Here is a 23,284-nt window from a genome sequence, read left to right on the forward strand (position 1 = left end):
AAAGAATTTACATTTTAGGGAGGAGGTCTGAAATTGTGAGATCTTAAAGATTCAAGTTTTACTATACGTGAGATTAATCTAATTTTATATTGAATTTATCGAATTATATGTTATTTTGTTGATTAATTAATTTTTTATTTATAATACCTAAATATGATTAAAATATTTTTTAAATTAGTTATTTCATTAAAAAAAGTTACTTTTTAATATATTAAAAATTATACATAAAATATTATGACTTTTACTTATAAAAATTTGATTGAGATTATATATCAAGATATCATCTCAAACGAGGGTTATGTTTATAAATACCATTCATATAATTTTCATGTGCTAAGACTTGAAGACTTGATTTGTTATAGGTACTTGGTCATCAATTTATACTAAGACCTTTGGAATTAATGAGGTATTAGAATTAAGTTGAACAACATTTGTCTATGGTGGTGCACCCTGCCTAGCTATTCCTCCAATTATGGGAGGAAATTATCAAATTGCTGATCAACAATGCAAAGCCAAACAGCTTTAACAATAACAGTTAATTATCATTGTATTATTATTATTATTATTATAGAATCAAGCAAAGCTGCTCCCTCCAGATCTTGAAATATAAGTATAATTAGGGATGATAATATATCGAGTTGAGATGAATTTTTATTCGTCTCAAACTCGATATAATTATATATATATATATATATAAAATTTAAATTTGATCTGATTTTATAAATTTTTTATTTTTTATTCGAATTTAATATGATATAATATAAAATCGTATCCGATCTTACTTAATTTGAAATTAATCAAATATGTTTTAAATATAAAAATATTATTTTTAATATAAATATAAAATTAAATAAATATTAAAAAAATAATTTTATATATATTAGGCTGAATTAAATCAAATTTATTTAAAATTTAACCCAACTCAATTCAATTAAAAAAATATTTAACTTTAAAAAAATCAGATTAAATTAAAATCCATCCGATTCAGTTTGGACTACCTTCCCTAAATATAGTTGGCTGTCCACGACTAATTTGTAAGAAAAGTTGTGGCAACCACAGACCCTGAAAATTTTGAAATCCAATCCACTTCGCACATGGTCGCACTCATCTTATCTCTATCCTCACTGTATCTACCTATCTCTACATTTGATCGATTTTGGGTGGGGATTGTTGGAAGGGGGGGGGGGGGGGAAAGGGTTAGGGTTTTGAGCAAAGAGGGGTTTGGATTGGAGGGAGCATAAACATACTTTTCTTGGTAGGCCCAGTAATTGATTAATTATATTAATTGGAGGTGATATGCTGTCAGTCGCTGAGTGCAAAATTAACTGAACTTTGCATTTTCCACACTAAAAGCGAATTTCCAACGATACCCTCCTTGATCCGATATAATAACAGACTTTTTTTTTTTCCCGGAGAAACTAGCTGAACCTTTTAACGGATAACAGTTACAAACTGCAACGGGCATTTATACTTCAATTTTCAATCTTCAATCAAAATCAAAAATAGGATCAGGGTTAGGGTTAGCGAAAGAGGGGAAACCAGAAAATGGAAGGCTGGGACCCGAACACAAAGTCGACGTTGACTCAGATCCCGCTACTGACGACGAAGGCGGGCCCCAGAGATGGAGCGGCATGGACTCAGAGGCTGAAAGAGGAGTACAGGGCTCTGATCGCCTACACGCAGATGAACAAGTCCAACGACAATGATTGGTTCCGAATATCCGCTGCCAATTCCGAAGGGACTCGTTGGACCGGCAAGTGTTGGTACGTCCATAACCTCCTCAAGCACGAGTTCGATCTCCAGTTTGATATCCCCGTTACTTATCCGGCCACTGCTCCCGAGCTCGAGTTGCCGGAACTCGATGGCAAGACTCAGAAGGTGAAATTTGATTTTGATTTTGCTTTTTCCTTTTCGTTAATTGCTTGGTTTGCTAATTACTTTTGTTTTTTTTGGCAGATGTATAGAGGAGGGAAGATTTGTTTGACCGTGCATTTCAAGCCACTTTGGGCAAAAAATTGGTATGCTGAATTTTAGGTTTTCTTTTTTTTTTTGCAAAGTGTGTTGTTTTAATTTGTCGATTTTTATGTTTCTCGTGATTTATTTCGGTATGAAGGAAATTAGGGATATAGAAAGTAGAAGAATTCAGCTTGGTATTTTATGTGCTTGTAGTGTACAATTACTAATCTAGCTGTTAGGTTTTGATGGGAAATGGAATCCAAAATCTAAAATGGAAGTGACTTGAATTAAGTAGTTGTTAATGTACTTATGAGCAAAATGTGACCTTTGATCAAGTAGAGGATGTCTACTTGATTCAGTCTGTATTTATAATCTTTGTTGGAAAATTTCTATTTTATGTACACCAATCATCCTTAAGCTATTTTCCCATGTTCAATTTCATAGTTGAATGATTATTTGTCCTTTCAAGAACTTCATTCATTCAATGTTTGTCCAATTCAGGCAAATGATTTGAAAGTGTTAGTTCTTTCTGATGGAGTCTAATAGGTAGCTGCAAAACTAGGTTGAGTTTGATTGAAAATTAGAGGAAATAGAATCTGAAGTTTTATATGTAAAGGTTGAGGAAGATATAGAGGGCAATTCTGAGAGGCGTAAGAGTTGAAAAAGAGATTTTAATGTGTTAGTATCATGCAATCCAGTTTAAAAGTGCAGTATGTTTCATCATCATACTTGTTTTAACTCCATTAATATGTGGCATACATCGAATGAGAAATGGAAGTTCAAGTATCTGACTGCTCAAACCTCTGTTAATGGATTAACTGGAATTCAGCCATAGTTTTAAGAATAACTGGTGTTATAACCCTTTTGAACTTATTCATATTGTTTCTGCTGGAAATGTTACTCAATAGTTCTATCTTCTCTGATCTTGTTGTGCAGTCCTAGGTTTGGTATAGCACATGCACTTTGTTTGGGTCTTGCTCCATGGCTTGCTGCAGAGATTCCCATTCTTGTCGATTCTGGTATGATCAAGCACAAGGATGACGCAGCCTCATCTAATGAGTCTTAGCATTTCTGATGTTAAAGGTGTACCTTGAGTTTCAGAAATAAACTCTCAGGCATAATTATACATTTTTACCGAGTGGCTCTTGATAGTGTCTAATCTATCTGTTATGATCAGATAGATAATGTTGAAACTTCTTATTACTTTTGGAATGCAAATAGGATCTAATATTATTATCAAATGCATTTGTCAAGATTGATTATGTTAAGTCTGTCAAAATTTAACTCTTTCCTTTAAGGGGTGGGTGCTTCTCCACTCCTTGAATCAAATCCAGCTGCTGCATCTCCTCTCTATTATGATCCTATACCTTACCTCGCCAAAGAAAAAAAAAGGGAAAATGTGCGTGAGACCGAGTTGTGGCTCCGTGGCTGTATTTTAGACTGTCACTATTAGATTATCATTTATTTGCACAAGAAAAATGCCACTACCTTCGTGGTCTAAAGGATGGGCCAAAACCAGATTTGGTGATTGATTATTCGTCGTGCTAAACCATCCTTGGATGGTAGGTTAAACTACTTAAAATTTGCAGCAGGATGAAGAAACGAACTTATACAAGTTTTACATCAACAATTCATTGTCACACTGAAAAAAAACGGGCGACAGTCATATCACAGCTTTATTTCCATAAATTACTTATACAAAACAAGTGAAATTGTTCCGCCCACAGGCTACTACCACAAATGCTGAAATAACTAATAAGAACCTGCACAACTTAGATAACAGTGAAACCAATGAATGCCTAGCAAACTAGCAAAGCCGGGCGGAACCAAAATCCATAAAACATAAAATTTAGCCTGCTTTTTTGTATGCTCGAGTCCAAGTAAATCGCAGAAGCAGATCAGATGGAAATGGATGGTATGCCAAATAGATACTACTGTATCTTCTTGCCACCCTGGTGTTACCTGCAGTAAGAACAGGAAGAACAGGGCCAAGAGTTATTTTGCAAGTAGCAATTTTATGGTTCTAATTTGGCATTAAGAAAAAGATTTACAAATGCCCAATTCCACCAACTTTATGCAGGATTCATATCATCCACAGTTATGTCCAACAACTACTACTTACTAATTTCCATTCGTATTATCCACAGTTATCTCCACCAACAGAAGATTAGGGCACGACTAAAAATCCATTATGGAGAACCATAAAAAGAAAAAAAGAGAATGAACTAAATCCAAAATCAAATCTAATACCATCGGGGACTGTTTATAGGTAAAATGAAAAGAAGCAATGAGAAAGAGTCTTACCTATGAACTTGAGGAGCTGGCTCCAGTGTCCTTTCTTTTTTGAGGTATTGATGTTCCCACATAACCATATGGGATGTGAGATATCTTCTGCCAATCCTCTCCTTCCCCTTCCTTGCATCGTTTTTCAAGTTCAGGACAATCTTTAATGGAAAGGTGTTGAAGATCTTTGAGTTGCTGGATGCCTTCTGGAAGAGACTTTATATTTTGACAATCTGAAATTGTCAAAGATCTTAGTGAAACGAGGTTGTTTACCTTTGGCAGTGCCATGAGTTTTGGACAGATACGAATTTCCAGATTTTGTAGCATCTTCATATGTTCAACTCCTTCTGGCAGAGATGCTAATTGTTGGCAACTTAAAATGGTCAAGCTCTTAAGTGCCAAGAGATTTTGTAGACCATCTGGTAGAGAAGCCAGATTCGAACAAAACATAATTGTTAGGCACTCAAGGGCCGTGGCATGTTGCATTCCTGTTGGCAAAGAAGTCAAGCCCGCACAATTTTCAATAGAGAGTGATCGGAGTGAGCTCAATCTTTCTAAGCTTTTCTCTGGCAGAGTACTTAATCTAGGACACTCGATAATATCCAGTGTCTCTAGAGAGATGAGATTTGCGAATCCATCAGGCAAACTTTCTAGCATCTCGCAAAAAGCAATTTTCAATGACTTCAGACCTGTGATTTTCCCAAAATTAGCTGGCAATGTTTCAAGGCTGGGACAAGAGGTAACTGTCAAAGAAATAAGAAAGCAACAGTTTCCCAGCAGTACTTTTGGTATGAAGAAACCGATCCCTCGAAAAGAGTCAATAACAAGTGTCAAAAGTGTTCTCAGCTCTGCTGCTGATCTTAGTAACAATGGATCACAGTCTTGCACCACTAAGTGTTGAAGAGTTGGAAACCATGGCATTGTTTTTAATAATGGACATTTCATGATGGATAGTCGTTTGAGGCAAGGGAAAACTTCTGTTGAACCCATGCTTTCCCAAGTTCTAAGTTCAGGAAAGTCTCGGAGGGTTAGTTCATTCAATGATGGAAATGGCCTCATTCCTCCACCAGAGAACTCATCATTGATTTTCACCACGTTGTCCATCCCTTGGATATTGAGACACTTAAGGTTTGGAAGTTGGCCAAGATGGGGGAGAGTTTCACAACTTCTGCAATTGGTTAACTCGAGCTCTGTCAAGTTGCTGATAGCATAGGTATTCATCCAGTGTGGGAATTGCAGTCCCGGATACCCATTTATTGACAACTTTCTTATATGGTGGTTTGGCTCAAACAAATTCATCCAGCGTTCAGATTCAGCTTGGCTTTCTCTGGTTTGTCTTGATATGTTACGATTTAACTTAACATCATCACCATCACCCCAAAATAGTCCCAATGTGTGAAGTTGCACATCCCTCGGAAGCACATCCCGATCGTACCTGGATCTAGCATTCTCAAGGTGTTTAATTTTCAACTCACCTCGAAGATTTTGTAGGTCATTGAACATGAATAAAGGCCTGCCAGCAATAACTATGGGTAAAGTCTGAAGCCTCTGTATACAACCACTAGGAAAAACAGGCAAGCGAGCAAGCCTTACACAACCCTTTATGTTTAAATGTATCAGCTTTACTAACTTTATTATCTCTTTAGGTAACTCTAGCAGATCAGTGCATCCTGAGAGATCAAGTGTTCGCAAATTGCACAGATGACCAATTGTCTCTGGTAATGTTTCAAGAGGAGTGTTTGAGAGGTCAAGATATCTCAAATATATCAAATCACCAATGGATCTATGCATCTTTTTTATGCCACTTCCATTCAAATTCAGAATTTTAAGGTGCCTAAAATGCGAATATAGGTTTCTTAGGGATTCCATTGATATTTCTCCAGAAGCCAACAGGCTGAGGGTACACAATTTATGTGCGTTGTGCAAGACTTCTGGTAGCATATTGGACCTGTAATCACTATCAACCAATGCATGTCGAGTTTCTGCAAAATTGCCACCACCAACTCCTTGTGCTTGATCACTGTTTTCTATTGTCAAGAACTCATTTCCAGCAACAGATTTGGCAAGATCATACATCAGATTAGGCACTTTAAATTCTACCACATTGGTACTGCTTGCAAGTTGGAAAAATTGCATCTTCAGTAAATCATCGAAGCACTCATTGCCAATGTCCTCAAGCATGTTAGGATGATCACCTGCAGATAATTGAACAAAGCCTCCCGCAATCCACTGTTGGATTAACTTTTCCTTATTCAAATGATAATTTCTAGGAAATATGGCACAGTATGCAAAGCATCGCTTTAAATGTGATGGCAAATGATTGAAACTCAACCTCAGGACAGATAATATTCTTTTCTCACCTGCATCGAGGTTCCATAGATCACTTTTTTGCACACGCGACCATTCAGCTTCCTCTCTTTTGGATCGTAACATGCGACCAAGAACTTTAGCTGCTAAAGGCAAACCTTGGCACTTCTCTACAATCTGCTGACCGATAGGCAATAGATTTGAATAGGAATCTTCTTCCCCATATGCAAAGGCATGCTGCTTGAACAGGGTCCAACAATCATCTTTGGTTAGGGCTTCCAAATGGTGGGGAAGAATACTACTCATTGCAGAAGCAACTTCTTCACTCCTGGTGGTGACTATAATTTTGCTTCCTTCAGCTCCACATCTTAACAGGTTCCGTACTTTATCCCACTCTTCTTGGACATCACTCCACACGTCATCCATCACAAGTAGATATCTCTTTCCATATAATGAGTCTCGGAGTTGGGATTGCAGAACACTCATCACGGAGGATTCACACCTCTGCTCAGTCACACACTCCAAAATTTCACTTAGAAGCTTCTTTGTGCTGAAATTTTTATACAAAGAAACCCAAATTTTCTTGTCAAGGTGCCCATCCAGATTCTGATCATTGTAAACCAATCGAGCAAGTGTCGTCTTCCCAATTCCCCCAATCCCGACTATTGGAATCACCCAACTATCAGCATCGGATGATAACAGCAAATCAACAATCTTCTTCACGTCTTCTGTTCGACCAAAAATTTCTGATTCCTCCAGCTCCGAGTACGATCCAGTTTCCCGCTTCTCCATAGTATCTGATCTTTTATAAGCTACAACTTCCTTGAATTGGAAGTCAGACATCTCTCTTGCTATTTCGTCCAATCTTTCAACAATCTTTGTCAGCCTACGTGATATTTCAAAGCTACTTAAGATTGACTTAAGAGTGAAAGAAGTGTCCCGAACCTGCTTTCGAGTTTCTTCATATATCGATGCCCCAATTCTTCTAAACTTGTTTTTTACTGGATTGTCCATGACCATCTTTCCTTTTCCCTTTACCAACTGTCTCCGCAAAACTTGAGTGGTGATTTCATCCAGGAGATCATCCGCATCGTAAGCCACATCCCTAAGCTTTGATAGCCAAATCTTCACTTTCTTATCCTTCAGTTGTCTCTCCTCTGCATCTTCGATTACAGCTTGAATGATTAGCAGCTTTTCTTGTAACTTCTTGATATTCTTCTTTTTATCTTTGGAAGTTTCCACAGTGCTGAGATAAGAAGCCAAATTCTCATAGATCACCTGTAGAAGAGGGGATACAATTAAGGAAGCGACTTCCATTCCTCAAGTGGGGGTTTAATTTTGACCCAAGGTTGCGGCAAATTCAGGGATGGCCTTAGATTTCTAACAATAGCTACGGGTGAAGGATGGTCAAAGATAAGAGCAGAAGCTAGGAGAGAGGGAAGACAGCTGCAGACGGAACAGATAAGAGTATGACAGGGAGATGACCAATGGCTGACGTCAAGATCCAGTTGTTAGGATGAGTCGAACTATGTAAAAAGATCCAATTTTTTATAAAAAAAATAACTTTTTAAGAAAAAATGTCATTTTTTGAAACTATATAAAAAGTAATTTTGACAAATAATAAGTCAGTGAACATCTTTTATAGTAAGTATATATTTTATAAATTAAGTTAATATTAAAATCATCTTATACTAAGTATAATTTTTTGTACACTTAATTTAATAATAAAATATCATTATCATACTAAAATAATAATATCAACAGTTAATAATCCATTTTAACTTGTCAATTAATACATGTTAGATAATATTAAATATATAAAATGATTTTTTATAACATACTACTAAAGTTATAAAAATAGAAAGTGACTAGTGTTCACATCTCGAGCACTGTCGTGGATTTTTTTTTAATTATTTTAATATTGAAATGTAAGAAAATATGTTAGATTATAACAATAAATCATACTTTTTAAATTGATAATATAAAAATTTATGTTTAAATAAGTAATATAATATAAAAAAATTAGGTATATGATTGACTTATAGTTTACTTTTTTTAAAAATTATTTAAGGAATAATTTAGAGATAATGTAACTTGTGTTATTGAGTCAAATAAGTTATAATGAACATTTTATTTAATAAATATGTTAAATTTAGATTACATTAAACACTAAGTATATTTATCTATAATTAATCGAATTCATAAATATTAAAGATTCATAAATGATAAAATTTATAAATAATTAGATTTATTAATTTTGAATTTAATTTATAATTAATTAATAATAAATATTAATCTAGACTTAAAATTTTAAATAACACGAAACACTAAATACATTTATTTATAATTAATTGAGTTTATGAATATTATACATTCATGAATACCTAAATTCATAAACAATCAATGTATTTTTTAATATTAGATTAAATGTTATTAAATAAAATTTGATGACATGTAAAAAAAAAACTAAAATGATAATTAAAATAATCCAAACATGATAAAAATAAAGCTGATATGATTGTATCTATGTGTCATAAAGATAGACAACGTAGAATAAAAACATATTTATATTATATTTTAAATTTTAAGATTAAAAGAATGTGGTTTAATGGACTTATATGATTTATTAATTTCTAAAATAGTTTTATACGTGATAAACCTCATTGATTTAAAAAAAAATCAAAATGATATTAATTTGTGTATAGGATTTCTACTACTTTTTAATTTTTATATTTTCATAATTTCAAAAAGGGATTTTAAAAAATGGAAAATTAGTTATCAATTTTGTAAGTTTTCGGTTGACAAACACCAACTCCAACCAAGAACTCCTTTGAAAATGAGTTATGGGCTAAATCTTGGGCCATCTGGTTGGACTCAGCTGAAGTTAGGTTCATATCTAGTCTACTGCTAAGTTGGGTTGGGTAGTAATTATTTAGATTACTTGAACAGCCAATTTAAAGGCCCATGATGTTAAAAAAGTGGTACTATAATTTTATTACTTTTTGTTTGATCATTTCAACCAAATGTATTAAATTTTTCTTTTTATTACTTATGGGCATTGAAGCCAATTACTGTATATCTTATCACTGTTCACTAGCTAGGGATTATACACAACCGTTTGGGTATATATATTATAATTAATTAATTTATGTAATTATTTTTAAAAAATAACATTTTACAAGTTTAAATTTCTTTTTTATTTTTTTCAGATTGTAATTTTAAAAAAAAAATACGATGTGGTATGAAACACCGTACATATAATCACGTGTAGGCTGTAGCCAATAGCTTTGGCATCAAGTCAAGATTGTTGAGTTTGATTAATAATTTGGTCTTACCTTATTCGGTTTGGTGATTAATCAACTGTTGAACTTTACTTCCCCCACCTACGTTTCCTGGTATGACAGATATTTTGTTCTATATCTGATATAGAGAAAACCAAAACCAGTTGGAATGTTTAGCTATCAAAGTTAAAGTTAACGTATTAACAAGTAGACTACATTAGTTTTCATCAATATAATTGTTTAACACTCATTCAGGATCATGCAAACGTAAGCACTTGTCATTTTGCTTTTAGTCGAAGTATGCAGCTGAAGTACTGATAATATTAAAGTATTTGATCATTCCTTGAACTGGCCAGCTCCTAGCTGGGAAGAATCAAACTTTGTTGAAGAGAGGAATCGCGTTGGAATGTCGAATCCGTATCCAAATGATCTATAGCATGCACAGATAATTCCGGGCAAAAAGCTGCTACCTAATTTGTTTGTCTTGAACAGTGCTGCGAAACGACAGCTCAAGAATTAATCTACGAGCGACAACTTGTGAAGGATTCTTGGAATGCACTACAATCATTCATGTACTAAAATGAAAACAAAGAAAGCTTTCAAGCTAAAGCTTCCCTAGTTGGAAAACCTCAATCTTCACTCTAAGAAAATTTTCTGAGAATCATTAAGCACGACTCCAAGTACTAAGTAGACATCTGTTATTGCTTTTGTAAAACACAATGTTGCAGGTACTTGTCCCATGGATTTTTAAGAGAAAAAAAAATGAAAAAATTTGCAAATTAAAGTATATTATATACCCTATTGAGCAACAAGGTTAGATTGCCGGATTAGATTTAGATATGGTAGGTCTTGAAATTAGATCGAAAGTATTATATCTTTTCTAGAGTTGTGATAATTTGCTTTTAAACATTCTTTTGATGTGATGAAAGAATTTACTTTTTAGGGAGGAGGTCTGAAACTTTGAGATCTTAAAGATTCAAGTTTTACAATATGTGAGATTAATCTAATTTTATATTGAATTCATCGAATTATATGTTATTTTGTTGATTAATTAATTTTTTATTTATAATACTTAAATATGATTAAAATATTTTTTAAACTAGTTATTTCATTAAAAAAAGTTACTTTTTAATATATTAAAAAATATACATAAAACATTATGATTTTTACTAATAAAAATTTGATTGAGATTTTATATCAAGATATAATCCTGAAATGTAAGTATAATTAGGGATGATAAATATAAGTTGAGATGAATTTTTGCTCGTCTCAAACTCGATGCAATTATATATATAAAATTTGAATTTAACTTGATTTTATAAATTTTTTATTTTTTTTATATTCGAATCTAATCTGATATAATATAAAATTGTACTTGATCTTACTTAATTTGAAATTAATCAAATATGTTTTAAATATGAAATGTTATTTTTAATATAAATATAAAATTAAATAAATAATTAAAAAATAATTTTATATATATTAGGCTGAATTAAATCAAATTTATTTAAAATTTAACCCAACTCATTTCAATTAAAAAAATATTTAACTTTAAAAAAATCAGATTAAATTAAAATCCATCCGATTCAGTTTGGACTACCTTCCCTAAATATAGTTGGCTGTCCGCGATTAATTTGTAAGAAAAGTTGTGGCAACCACAGACCCTGAAAATTTGGAAATCCAATCCCCTTCGCACATTGCCGCACTCATGTTATCTCTTTCCTCACTGTATCTACCTATCTCTACATTTGTGTAAAACAAGAGCAGGCCCTTAATTCCTTCAATTATCATCCAATGGCCAGAAGCGGTCCACGATGTGACGCTGCCGATCTTTAGTTAGATGATGAAAACCAAAGGTATACAAATTAGGAGAATCAAAGGGACAATGACGCTTTGATACTTTCCTTTGATTTTATTACAGGAATTCCATGTCATTATCCAATTTTGTCTTTATTAGGCTGAGGTGTGGAAAGTTTGAAATAATTGATGTATATAATTATTTTAAAAATATTATTCTCAATAAATTTATTATTCAAATGTGAACAAATAATTTTTTTTCTTGTGATTTTTTATTAAAAAAAGTAAATAATTAAGGTTACGGTCCGTTTGTTTCTTAAAAAATAATTTTAAAAAAATATTTATATCTTTTGAATTAAAAGAATTTTTTTTATTATTTGGATAGTTAATGAAAATATTCTCTATTATTTGATTATTTTTTGAAAATTTTATTTTTAAAATAATATTAATATAATTATTAAAATATTAAAAATTATTTATTATTAAAATTATTAATATTAAAAATAGTTATATTTTAATAATAATATTTATTATTAAATATTATGTTAATATAAAAAATACTTAAAATAAAACTATTAATTATTTTTATATTATTTTTAATATATTATAATATTATTTATTAATAATATTTATTAATATGTTTTATTAATAATATACTATTTATTAATAATATATTATTTGTTTATATATTATTATAATATTTATAATATTATTATTTATTAATATAATATTATTTATAAATAAAATTATATTTACAAATATTAATAAATAATTTTACTCATAAACAATTTTTTATAAAAAAATATCTTCTCTTTTCATAAGATAATTTTTTAAAAAATAATCTTATTTTTTATTAACTAATCAATTTTTTTATCAAATATATATTTAAAAATATAGAAATTATTTTTTATAAAACAAACAGGGCGTTAGTTTGGAGCAGTAAAATAAAGTCAAAGAAAGGAACGTGGATAAAACGTGCGTTCCAGCAGCTAATCAGAATTCAAGAAAACAAAAGCACAATCGACTCCCACTTTCTCTCCTAATCGCCAGCCCCCATTACTCCAATTTCCCCACATTTTTGTATTTCTTTTTTCCCAAACAGAAAACTTGAGTTGATTTTCGGTCAATTATTTCATACCGACTCTAAAGTCTAAACCCACCCCTGACCCTTTCCTTTCTTTCCCCTTCCTCCCCTGCATCCTTTTCCAACCAAAACAATACCAATTCAAACCACACGCCTTTCCCTTCTTTTCTAGGAATAAAAGGAAAGCCCATTTAAGCTCACTCTCTATTTCTCCCTTTAATTTGAGTTTTTGGGTTTTTACTTTTTGGGGGGGTTTTAGATCGTGAGCTTTTCGGTTTTCAAAACCATGGCGGTTTCTTCTACTTTTTCCGGTGCTAAATTGGAGACTTTGTTGGTCAATCGTTGTTCATCGTCTTCGGCTTCTTCATTGCGGGCTTATTTCCCTTGTCAGCAGCAAATGAAGGCATTCTTCAATCCTAGTCTTGGAATGAAAGGGGTGGTTCAGAAGAGTGGAGTTAGATGTGAAGTTGCTCAATCGGACTCCGCTTTGGAAGGCCAAAAAATCGATCCTTCTAAGGCTTCTGTTCTCTCCGCTCTTGAACAGCTCAAGACTTCCGCAGCTGACAGTGCGTTTATCTTTAATTTCTTCTAAATTTTCTTCTTTTTTCCTCATTCACTTCGTGTTATTCAATTTTAGATTTGATTGTTAGTTGTTATTTGATGAATGCACTGCCTAATGTGATCTGACTGAAAAGTTTCAATTTTTTTAATCAGACCTGTTTGACTAGTTCATAATCTTTAGATATTTAGAATCAATTGAGATTAAGAAACCCACAAAATAAGTATTAGATACTTGTGTTTTGTACATTTGTATAGTATTGATCTGTGTGATATGAAAAAAAATATTATTGCAAAAGAATTGTGGGTGTGTTTTCTACCTACTATGCGTACAATTGCTTGCTTTCGCTTCTGTTAGTTGATTGAATGGGAAAAAAAAAAAAATCAAACTTTTAGCTATGCCCTCAATATAGATCCTACTCCTTAATATGTATCTTGAAATTGTATGATCAAAACCATCATCAATCTCTCTTCTTTTTCAGTGTAATAATAGCTAGTTCCTGAAGTTTTTGTTTTGAGTCGGGAGGAAAGTGTTTCCGTGAACAGACTCGTAGAATCGATAGATGATAGTTGCTTGCAAAGGTTCCCTACTTTGCAAACTTGGTTAAATTGGCATAATTTTATGGCCTTAATGTCTGGAAACTTCTAAATTTTAAGCAAGGAATATATGTATGATGCTTTTCATCTTTAATTTAGAACTCAAAATATTTGAGTCCTTTTTCAGGAATTTAATTAAATGTAAAATGTATAATCCTTTTTGCAAAATATAAATGTTAGTTTTCCTGTTACAAGTGTCTTAATGAAAATCTTGTGATTGGTCCATTCTAGGATATACAAAGGAAAGGAACAGCATTGTGGTCATAGGGCTTAGTGTTCACACTGCACCTGTGGAGATGCGTGAGAAACTTGCCATTCCAGAAGCAGAATGGCCACGAGCCATTGGGGAATTATGTGGTTTGAATCATATAGAAGAGGCTGCTGTTCTTAGCACCTGCAACAGGATGGAAATATATGTTTTGGCTCTATCTCAGCATCGTGGAGTCAAAGAAGTAACTGAATGGATGTCAAGGGTACATTACTCTTTGGGCTTTATAGTTTGTGATATTTAAGTCCATAAAATTAGTTTCATGAATCAATTTTATGTGAAAACCTTAACTCTGGCTGTAGTTGTTTAACTAACTACAATTTGGTTGCAGACTAGTGGCATCCCAGTTTCAGAGATTTGCGAGCACCGGTTTTTATTGTACAACAAGGATGCTACACAGCACCTCTTTGATGTATCTGCTGGTCTTGACTCTCTAGTTCTTGGAGAAGGTCAAATTCTTGCACAAGTTAAACAAGTTGTCAAAGTTGGGCAAGGTATTGTTGGCTTTGGAAGGAACATTAGTGGGCTGTTCAAGCATGCAATTACTGTTGGGAAGCGGGTTAGAACAGAGACTAACATTGCTGCTGGGGCTGTTTCTGTTAGCTCTGCTGCTGTTGAACTGGCTTTGATGAAGCTTCCCAAGTCTGCACATGCTACTGCTCGGATGTTGGTTATTGGAACAGGAAAGATGGGAAAGCTTGTAATCAAGCACTTGGTAGCAAAAGGTTGCACCAAGATGGTGGTTGTTAACAGAAGTGAGGAGAAAGTTGCAGCGATCCGTGAGGAGATGAAAGGTGTTGAGATTATTTACAGACCCCTCAGGGACATGCTTGCTTGTTCAGCTGAAGCTGATGTGGTCTTCACCAGTACAGCATCAGAAAGCCCATTGTTTTTGAAAGAGCATGTCAAGGATCTCCCCCCTGTCAGTTCTGAAGTTGGTGGTTTGAGGCTTTTCATTGATATTTCTGTTCCACGAAATGTTGGATCATGTGTCACAGATGTTGAAGGTGCACAAGTTTACAATGTTGATGACCTGAAGGAGGTTGTAGCTGCTAATAAAGAGGACCGGCTACGAAAAGCAATGGAAGCTCAGGCCATTATTGCTGAGGAATCAAAACAGTTTGAAGCATGGAGGGATTCGCTGGAAACTGTTCCTACCATCAAGAAGTTGAGAGCCTATGCAGAGAGAATTAGAGCTGCAGAGTTAGAAAAGTGCTTATCAAAGATGGGTGAAGATATCCCAAAGAAAACAAAGAGGGCTGTGGATGATCTTAGCCGTGGTATTGTGAATAAACTTCTCCATGGTCCAATGCAGCACCTGAGAAGTGATGGTAGTGACAGTCGAACTCTGAATGAGACCCTCGAGAACATGCATGCGCTTAACAGAATGTTTGGCCTTGAGACAGATATATCTCTTTTGGAACAGAAAATTCGAGCCAAGGTAGAACAAAGCCAAAAGTAAGCATCAATATGAATCTCTCACATTACAATTAATAATACTTCCTCACAATCGAATAATAAGAGGAAATCTCCTTACATTGTCACAAGTGTTGGTCTGCTGTAATCGAGTAACCAATCAAATTTATGGTCCTTGCACCGAATCTTACAATTCATTGGTTGATGTAAGACATTTTTGCTTGACACTTGTTTGGCTCCTAATTCATACGGCATGTTTATTAGTGCTCTTTCGGCATTGTAGGGTGCAGTATGAGGTGAACTTGATCTGTGTATCGATTCATTTATAGAATTTATATCTATGAGAACAGTATTAATCATTGTAATTAATTTACTACTTATTTTAATATAGAGCTGATCATTTCTGTAAATGCATGTATAGGGATTTTTCATATTTTTGTTAAAGTGAAAACCGGCAAATATCAAATTTGTGTTGAATAGATGTATACTTTTGCTTTCTGGAATACCTGGCTGTTCTAGTTGGCTGCAGTTTGTAATGATTTAGTACAACATAGTTGTGTTATTGCCTGAGAATAACTCATGAATATTAAGACCCAACAATGCTACTCTAAACCCTTTTTTAGGCTAGGAATACTGAAAAGGCTAGGAATACTGAAAAGAATGTATCTTTAAGCTTAATGAAATTTTTTTGAAAAGGCTTAATTCATGATGTTAATTATAGGTCAATGGAGAGTGGTCTGCTTATTAGGGATACGAATGGAAGTTGAATGGAATACCAAGATATTGGACTATAGGCTATGGGCTATGGGCTTTTGGGAAAGCTGGAAAGGTCTATCTCTTGCACCCGAAATGCCTGCCTCAAACTTTGCCATCTGTTCTCTAAAATAAGGAACGAAGCTAAAATGCACTTGCCCATGATTGCATCCGGTTACTGCTTCAGATGCACCGCATGACAAAGAAAATTGTAGGGAGGGGCAGGTGCAAACAGAAGCCTCCATGGCAGACAATTTCGTTTTCACGGCATATCCTACAGATTGTGCTTAGATTTTAGTACTGGTTCCAAGGTAACACGACACATTTGCTGTAACTCCCTACACTCCAAACTTCTTTTTCTTTAAAAACCAAATGGAAGACACAAAAGGGTGACCCAACAAATGTCTCATTGCTGCAATTGTTAACCTGAGGAGCCAAATTGACAACAGTGAGACTCCAAACTCTAAAGGAATCCCGACTGTACATTAAGCCAACCACTACATTAAGGTCCTTGAAAACCACATGGTTCCTCAAATATCAGGTTAAAGACCACACAACTATTGGTAAACTAATTAGCAGCATTATTCCTTATTCTCCAATAATGATGATAGAAGCGTTATAGTAGGACCATTTTTTTGTCATGTGGCATGAAATGACAATATCCCAAGGCCAAGGACAAACCATCTTTGACTAGGAAGTTGGAATCCAAGGACAACCGAGTGAAAATGAGAAGACGTGCAGGTTTTTGTAACCACCGATTGCCTTGTCTTTCATTATAAACCGCAATTTTGGGTCCATGATGTTTTTATTCCTTGGAACAAGATATGTATCATTCTTTGTCATTAGGTGGGCTAATAATATTAATTGCGCAGCTCAGAGACTTGGAAGCTACGGCAAATTGTGAATGATATTGGCATTTGGATTTAAATCCCATGAATACCATCCATAAGTTTTGAAATACAATGCCAACTTCAGTTTTAATCTTAGCCTTGCGTTGTTAAATCTTTCAAATTAGGAATTTGGAACTTCCCTGCAAGAATCTCTAGGAACTTGGTGAGTTACAAAGGAGCCCAAAATCAGAAAACATGAGAATCTTTTTGGGTCTTCATGGAAAAGAAAGAAAAACCCATTTTTCTCTAGTTCTAGAATTCAACGATATCGGATATCATAATTCTCTTGAAATACATTAAGGGAAAAAAAAATGTACTTCTAACAATAAAAAGTAACAGCCATGTTCCTAAAGAGAAGCAAGCGTGGACCTTCCTCGGCTCCCGTCATTGTGTCATTGTGGGTAACTGGTAAAAACTCTTTTTAACTTGATGTTACCTGATCTGAGTACTACTACTTCTGCTAACCAAGGATGGAAAGCTTGCTTGAGGATATGGACCCCACAAAGGGTCACATTATGACATCTACATATGTGCCGTTTACTGTGTCTGATCTTTTGGTTTTGTGAAGAGTGTTGTCGGAGTTTCTGATCTGTGATACGTGGGGCCATGCACTGCGTAGTGAACCAGACTGAGGGTAGCTGTTCAAGTACAGATCAGCGAGAGCTGTAAACATATTACTACAAGAGAGGAGAAGAAGAAGAAGAAGAAGAAGAGCACAAATTAAGCCCTGCTTCAATGCCAAATTTAAGGACATAAAAAACCACGGTGGGAGATTGTGATTGATTGGGTTTGAACTCTACATAAACCTACTGTCATTCCCATTGGCCATTGCCATCCCTGATCCCACCCTTCCTTTTTAGAAAAGTATTCATCTCCAATTGTGACTATAATAGCATGAAAAAAAATGAAAGATAGCAGAAAGCATAATGGTAATATGGGGGCTGAAGCTGAAGCCCATCATCTCTATCATCAGCCTATATATAAAAAAAAGAGGATTCAGTTGTATCATAATTCAGAATATCAAAAGCAAAATAGTAATAGTAGTAGTAGTAATAAACAAAGAGAATATAATAACAAGAAAATGATTCATTCATGATTACCATTTTCAAGTCCTAGCTACTCCAATCATTCATACACCATCTCCTAGCTTTTTTATACCTGATCACCATCACACCAAACCCCCCAAAAGGATAACATTATAAACTAAAAAGTTAATAAAAATTTGGTGATTAAAATTTTATTTTATCAATATAAAATTTAATTTAATTAATTTATACAATTATTTTTTATTATTTTATATTTCAATTCAATTGATTTACTTAATTATTTTTTTATCTTTTTATATTTTAATTCTATTAATTTATACAATTAATTTTTATAGTTTCCTCTTGATTTATAACTTCAAATGTAAATAAAATTTCACTTGCCAAATAAGAAAATTATATAAAAAAAAAGGTAAAAGAAGAAAGAAAACCCATAACACTAGCATTTACAACTTTATAAGATAATGATGATGAATCATGAAAATCTCTACCATTACAAATACAAACTTTTGCATTTTTTTTTTCTAGACAGAAGAAAATGGGGATTTTCATTTAAAGGAAAAAAAAAGGACAAAAATCCGAAAGATTTTTTTAATGGCAACCCAACCAATCAAATTCTTGAATTTTAGCTTTCATGGTCCACAGCAGAAAGTCCCGCGCCGTCTGCAATCAGCTTGTCCCTCATTTTCCATTTTTCAAAAGGAAAATTTAAAAAAAAAAAAAAACTAAAATCTAGCATTTTCGAAGCCGTGTAAATCGCTGACTCTATTCAACGACTTCTTCATGATGGCTACTTTCGCCAACTTCTCAGCCGCTCTCCAAGCAGATGACGGCGTAAGTGGCTCCCCATTCTCATCCATCACCACCATCATTGCTTCCCTTTCTCTCTCCCTTTCGTTCACCTTCCGCCGTTGGATTTCCAACATCTGCTGTTTCCTCCAATGCAGTTCCGCAAGCTCAGCTTCTAACCCTCTGACATAATCCTCAGCCGACAGCGAATTCGAGTGCATCAACAAGGCTCGAGCCGAGGCCAACAAATGGTGAGCGCTTGACAAGTCGTTACCGCACTCAATCAACCTCCTCGCTTCGGCGATGGCTCGAGTCGTTATAAAAAAGAATCTCAACCGTTCGATTTGGGGAGCCGATGATCGAACGGAGTGGGGACGAGGTACGAGAAACGCTTGATCTCGGCCGTATACAACTTCTTGCGAAGCGGGGTCCTTGTAAAGACAGCGAACACACATCACGTGTTGGGAACCTATCTCCGATGTCGGAACTTTCAGTTCCACAAGTAATTCTCTTTCTTCCTCGGCGTACAAATCGCCAAGCCGCACCGAGCCAGAAGTTAAAACAGTAGGCTTTCCGTTACACGTATAAACGGCTGTGATTTCAGCTGGAGCTGAGCCAGATGCGAAGCTGAGCTGGATTCTCAAATCTTGGACCACAACGCTCAATAACCCACTAACGCATTTCGCAAAGGCATCCTCAGCCGGCTCATGGCTACATCCGCCTCTTTGCCCGAATCCGAACGCGTGAACCGGAATTTCAATGTGAGCGAATCGAGTGGACGACACGTGGCTTGAAGGATGCCGTTTACTTGCATCATTTGATTGGACTCTTTCATCCTGACCGTCGGATAACAACATAATGCTAGCAACTGGATTTCTCTCCCTGCGATCCTCAAGCACTTTCGTGGCTTTCTTCAACGCATCACCAACACTAGTTCCTTGACCGCAAACGAGCCTGTTAATAATGCGCCGAGCAGCTCCTTGACCCTGAACCGTCATTCTCCGCAAAGGTAATAACCGTTTTGGACTAGCCGAGAAGGCCACGATGGAAAGCCTATCAGCAGAGCCGAGCGAGGAAATAACTAAACGCATGGCGCGTTTCAACATCTGGAGTTTAGCACCTGTCATGCTTCCGCTCACATCAAGAACCGTAACCAGATCGATAGGAGCACGATGCGAAGGGTCCAAATGCGACACCTTATTGTTACAATTCCTCGAAGAAGATTGTATTTTTGCAGAAGGAGGTGGGGCCTTGATTTTTAAAGCCACGGCGTAAGTTTCGTATCCACGGCCCACTGAAACGACCGCCGTTTCAGGAGATAGTCTGACCTGGACATTCCTCAAATCACGGCCGTTAAATGGGAGTACTTCGTCAGATTTGACGGCGGATGAAGGGTTGGGATTAACGAAGAACCCTTGGAACTCTCCAACGTCGTCGTCTTCTTCTTGTTCAATGTTTTCATCAGCTTCTGGAATGGGAATAAAACGACCACCGGCGGTTGGAGAAAGCAATGGCTCATCGTCATCGTAGGATCTTAAATCAGACGGTTTGGGTTTGGGTTTTGGTTCTTGTTGGTTGACAATTCTCGATGAATAAGATTCAATGCTTTTTTTCTCTTCGATTCTGGGGGTGGTGTTTTCAATTAGAACAGTGTCATTTTGAGGAGGGGATGGGTTCTTGTGAATGGAGAGGAGAGGGACATCTTTCCAGGTGGTATTACAAACAGGGCAAACGAGGGAATCATGTTTACGAACATGAGCAGCTATGCATGGAAAATGAAAGGCATGTGCACATTCAGCTGTGTAAATGGCTGTTCCTTGACCCGTCTTCACGCTGTTCAAACAGATTCCACAACTACTCTGCCCAATTCAAACAAAAAACCAAAACTTTAGAACAAAAGGCCAACAAAGATTCAAAATTTAAATACATTTGAATGTTGAAATTCAGAATTGTGTTATTACTTACTCTGAACTTGAAACTGTTGCGGAAAAGTGAGAGCTTGAGAGGGGAACGAGGAGAGGAAGGATTTGATGAAAGAATTGGTTTAGGACTTTTAGTGGCTGCTTTAGGTGTGGTTTTGCATTGGAGAGGTAGGCTTTCATTTGTGGAAGATGGTTCAACAGCAGTGCGGCAACGGAGTCTGGGGCTAGAAACTGGTTGAGATTGAAAACGAGGAGTAGAAGGGTTACTTCCACTAGAAAAAAAGCTTAACTTTGCACAACTTCTGGGGCTGGGACTTGGACTCTGTTGTTCTTGTTGCTTGTCTAAAGCAGTGGCTTCAGGTTCTCTAGGGATTGTATTGCAAAAGGCTCTTCTCCAACCCATTTTTTCAGTGTCACCCCAAGAGAAAAATAAAGACTTTAAAGCTTAGAAGAACCAACAAAGAAACAAACACTCTCCTTTTTCCTTTTTTTTTTTTTCGTTTCTCGCTGCTGTTTTATAGAACTCCACCTTTATTTATCTTTTTCGATGAGATGAACAAAAAGAAAAGGAAAAAAGGGTTTTGTTTTGATCGATCTGAGGTTGCGACAGAAGACAAAAGGGAAGGATCAAAGCTTAACGATGTAAGCATGGTATCAAATCCGGAAAGAAGCAAAGTGACAAACTAGGGATTTATGATTTAAAAAAACCCCAGCTTCTCGTTTATCTTTCCCTTTTCTAGTTCTTTTTTGCTCTCTTTCTTTCTAATTTCTACATCAATAGCCCGAAAAAGATCTCTGCAACGAAAAAGGCTTGAGATCTACGACTGCTCTCTCTCTCTCTCTCTCTTTCTCTCTCTTTGCTATGTCAAGAGGGAAGCTTTACTTCCACCGAATATTTATATTCATTGGAAATGGTAAGTACAGAAATTTTAACCTGTTTAACCGGCACGTGCTGGTTGAATGTTTACGTTACCGGTCAACGATCAGCCTCTCGTCCCCCTGACAAGAAAAAATATGGAAAAATCCGAAAATCTATTTCAAATAATAATATTTGATTTGGATCGATTTTTTTTATTTAATTTGAATCAAATTTAGATATTAAATATATATATTAAATTTAAATTAAATTTTAAATAAAATATAAAAAATTAAATTGAATTGAATTATATATGTTTTTTTAATTTTCATTTATATTTTTAATCTTATAAAATAAAATATAAAATATAAAAAATTAAATTGAATTAAATTATATATTTTTTTTAATTTTATAAAATAAAAAATAATTTTATATCAAAATTTATTTAATATATTAAAATTTTATATTAAAATAGTATATAAAAATTAATAAATTAATAAATTAAATTAATAAAATTTTATTCTATTCAATTTAAATAAAAATTCTATTCAAATTCTAATTAAATTTAAAAACTTTATAATTTTATATAATATTTTAAAAAAGTTCGATTGAATTCAATCCTAACCCAATGGTTATCACTCTAATCCTATGCCTGGCCCCTTCTCCCTTCGGTCTCCAGCACGTTATCCCCACCGACCTGTTAAAATCTTGATCACCCCACCATGTCTTCATGCTCCTTCCACTTTGTGTATCCCTCTCTTCACGCGCCACTTCGATTGGTGCACTTGAATCACAGTTCGTTCGTGTAGTACGTACTATTCCTTCTCGTCTCTGGCGAGTATTGTTTCAGAGTTGACATCCTTGGGTTTCTCCGTTATTCATGCATGATTCATATACGCAAGTGTCAGCGGAAATTATATATTATACGCATGTTATGCATCTCATGAGCTCATCATACTTTTAGTTAGGCCTTTTATTCTACTAATCTTAGCCGCTGATCAGGCTGAATCATTGAGTGATGATGATCATGATCCTAACCGACTTCCACGTCATCATTAACCAATTTTAGTAGGAACCTAGGATGGCAGGCTGGCTAGACTGATTAAACTTTCGTAGTAAAATTAAGAAGCTTGATGTCAAAAGAGCAGCCGTTGCCAAATGGCAACTGTTTGAATATTAATCACTGTATCACCATATTGATTGCTAATGAAGAGTAAGAAAACCAGGGAAGCAGACGTGGAGGAGAGCGGTGAGGGGCTCAGACACCCACATGTTGGGTTCTTTTGTAGGAAGGTGTGGGTGTCTGGTCGGGAGACACAAGTTGGGTTCTTTTGTGGGAAGATGTGGGTGTCTATGGTTTGGAAACCACCACCTTGAAGGTCCACCCTGGCCCTTTGGGGAGGGACGGGTGCTTGGTGTCTCGACCATATGGGGATTCACCTCCTATTTCTTTGCCCGTTTTGTGGGGTTTGATCTCAGTCTCC

General features: G+C 35.0%; 4 protein-coding genes across 5 annotated transcripts; 2 read left to right on the forward strand and 2 right to left on the reverse strand.

The window, feature by feature from the left end:
- The first annotated feature begins 1,136 nt into the window (after positions 1–1,136).
- Positions 1,137–3,197, forward strand: LOC111282535 (ubiquitin-fold modifier-conjugating enzyme 1-like). The gene is made up of 3 exons (XM_022870686.2): positions 1,137–1,878; positions 1,957–2,018; positions 2,893–3,197. The coding sequence occupies exons 1-3, from the start codon at positions 1,546–1,548 to the stop codon at positions 3,020–3,022; spliced, it is 525 nt and encodes a 174-aa protein (XP_022726421.1). The 5' UTR covers positions 1,137–1,545; the 3' UTR covers positions 3,023–3,197.
- Positions 3,198–3,599: 402 nt separating this feature from the next.
- LOC111282454 (putative disease resistance protein RGA3) lies at positions 3,600–7,955 on the reverse strand. The gene is made up of 2 exons (XM_022870573.2): positions 4,261–7,955; positions 3,600–3,918 (listed from the first exon to the last, which is right to left on the reverse strand). Exon 1 carries the CDS (start codon positions 7,861–7,863, stop codon positions 4,261–4,263), a length of 3,603 nt encoding a protein of 1,200 aa, XP_022726308.2. The 5' UTR covers positions 7,864–7,955; the 3' UTR covers positions 3,600–3,918.
- A 4,671-nt stretch (positions 7,956–12,626) lies between these two features.
- LOC111282611 (glutamyl-tRNA reductase 1, chloroplastic-like) lies at positions 12,627–16,702 on the forward strand. 2 transcript variants are annotated; one of them, XM_089758220.1, is made up of 4 exons: positions 12,627–13,274; positions 14,095–14,336; positions 14,463–15,589; positions 16,269–16,702. In XM_089758220.1, exons 1-4 carry the CDS (start codon positions 12,995–12,997, stop codon positions 16,312–16,314), a joined length of 1,695 nt encoding a protein of 564 aa, XP_089614346.1. In that variant the 5' UTR covers positions 12,627–12,994; the 3' UTR covers positions 16,315–16,702. The 2 variants fall into 2 exon arrangements, with proteins under 2 accessions (XP_089614346.1, XP_089614347.1); XM_089758221.1 differs by lacking the exon at positions 16,269–16,702 and having other exon boundaries at positions 14,463–15,935.
- A 1,958-nt stretch (positions 16,703–18,660) lies between these two features.
- LOC111282682 (E3 ubiquitin-protein ligase WAV3-like) lies at positions 18,661–21,811 on the reverse strand. Its single transcript, XM_022870915.2, has 2 exons — positions 20,988–21,811; positions 18,661–20,881 (listed from the first exon to the last, which is right to left on the reverse strand). Exons 1-2 carry the CDS (start codon positions 21,345–21,347, stop codon positions 18,959–18,961), a joined length of 2,283 nt encoding a protein of 760 aa, XP_022726650.2. The 5' UTR covers positions 21,348–21,811; the 3' UTR covers positions 18,661–18,958.
- Between the last annotated feature and the right edge of the window lie 1,473 nt (positions 21,812–23,284).

Source organism: Durio zibethinus, chromosome 3 (assembly GCF_047325235.1).
Source record: "Durio zibethinus cultivar Kanyao isolate XHJ-2024 chromosome 3, ASM4732523v1, whole genome shotgun sequence".
NCBI classification, from domain to species: domain Eukaryota; kingdom Viridiplantae; phylum Streptophyta; class Magnoliopsida; order Malvales; family Malvaceae; genus Durio; species Durio zibethinus.